Here is a 1,618-nt window from a genome sequence, read left to right as displayed (position 1 = left end):
GCCCCGCGCGCGCCCCGGGCCCGCCCCGGCCCCACGTCCCCAAGGCTGCAGTGGTGCCGAGCCCAGGAAATGCCCTTGCACGGTGGTGGCAAAATTGCACAAGGGAGTGGGGGTGCTCCCAGGGCAGCGGGTGCTGGGGCGGGCTGGGTGCTGGGGAGGAGCTGGGTGAGGTGGTGTTGGTGCCCACAAAGGAGACTTGGTGGCCAAGGCCAGTCAGGGGGTCAAGATGAGGGTGTGGGTGCATCCCCAACGCCCCTGACTACCTTTCTGTCTCCCCGTTAGGAACGAGGACCGGGAGCGAGCGTGGAGGGCGTCCCGGGAGACCAAACTGGAGACCATCCCAAACTGTGAAGCGTGGTGAGTGCAGGGGCAGCACTGCAGGGGTGGGCCGGGGAGACGGGTACGGTGTGGCACAGCCCCCGCTGCCACCCTCCATGGCACCCAGCCCTGGTGCACCCACGGGGAGCAGAATCGGGGTGCCAGGGCTTGGGGGTTCCTGGTGCTGCCTCCAGCAGCGTGGCCCTGCTTCCCACTGAGAAACAGGGAGCCCCAGGAGTGCTGCAGCCGCCTGCAATTCTGGCCCTTGGGCCTCTTGCAGAGGGGAAACTGAGGCACACAAGGACCTCAGCAGCTTTCTGGCCGTGTCCCGAGGGCAGAGCCTCATCCTGCAGGCACCCTGCTCTGGGGATGCCCTGCACCAAACACCCACTCCCTGAGGGATGGGTACCATTGGTGCGCTCTGTTAGGTCTCAGATGTCTAATTAGCCACTGATGATTGCTCCCGCCTGCTTTAGCAGGTAATGAGTATTTACTGGGGAGCAGCCTCCCTCCCTCTCCCAGCTGTTAGGGATGATGGACCCATGTCCGTCTGTCCTAGCCAGGGCAGCTCAGAGCTGCCGCCCTGCAGCAGATTTGGATTTGTGCAAAGCCAGCACCAAAGTACATCTCTGCTTGGGAAATTCAGCTTAAAGCAAGCCCACACTCCAGCCCAGCTGAGCGAAGCCAGGCCAGACCCCATGAGTGACCTCCAAAAGCCTCTGTGATCCAGAGCCCAGGCAGGAGTGGCCTCGATGTGGGCCCAGGGGATGTGTTCGGGCTTGGTCCCTCCAGGATGAGACATGGGGAGACCACAGCCCTTTGTGGCTGGCCATAACGCTGTCCTCTTGCCTTCCTCGCTGGGACTCGGCAGCACCAAACCCACGTCGGAGGAGGTGCGGGGCTGGGCACAGTCCTTCGACAAGCTGATGAAGAGCCCGGCGGGTCGCAACGTCTTCCGGGAGTTCTTGCGGACTGAGTACAGCGAGGAGAACATGCTCTTCTGGCTGGCGTGCGAGGAGCTCAAAACCGAGTGCAACAAGCACACCATCGACGAGAAGGCCAGGATGATCTACGAGGACTACATCTCCATCCTCTCACCCAAGGAGGTACGGAGCAGAACCCCTCTTGCGGCTCTTGGGGGGGGTGGCTCAGGGTAAAATGGGGTTGTGGGGGTGTTTCTTAGGGAAAAGACTGTGTCCCGGCTGCTGCTGCAGCCCTGTGGCAGTTTGGGGATGGGGTGGGTGGTTGGGGGTGAGTTTGGCAGCGTTTGCTTGCGCATGGCAATGGGGAGGGCATCCCC

The 1,618-nt window shown here is 62.6% G+C and overlaps 1 protein-coding gene across 1 annotated transcript in view; it reads left to right on the top strand.

Annotated features, from left to right (window-relative positions):
- Positions 1 to 1,424, top strand: part of LOC104547814 (regulator of G-protein signaling 19-like) — a gene marked incomplete at its 3' end in the record, with an annotated part of 2,961 nt that extends 1,537 nt beyond the window's left edge. Inside the window, exons 4-5 of the mRNA XM_010193652.1 lie at positions 283 to 357; positions 1,190 to 1,424. Coding sequence (XP_010191954.1) covers positions 283 to 357; positions 1,190 to 1,424 — 310 coding nt within the window. The remainder of the gene's footprint in view (positions 1 to 282; positions 358 to 1,189) is intronic.
- Between the last annotated feature and the right edge of the window lie 194 nt (positions 1,425 to 1,618).

Source organism: Mesitornis unicolor, unplaced genomic scaffold, assembly GCF_000695765.1.
Source record: "Mesitornis unicolor isolate BGI_N332 unplaced genomic scaffold, ASM69576v1 scaffold41921, whole genome shotgun sequence".
Taxonomy (NCBI): domain Eukaryota; kingdom Metazoa; phylum Chordata; class Aves; order Mesitornithiformes; family Mesitornithidae; genus Mesitornis; species Mesitornis unicolor.
Note: the sequence above shows the minus strand (reverse complement) of the source record. Positions and strands in the feature narration are given on the sequence as shown.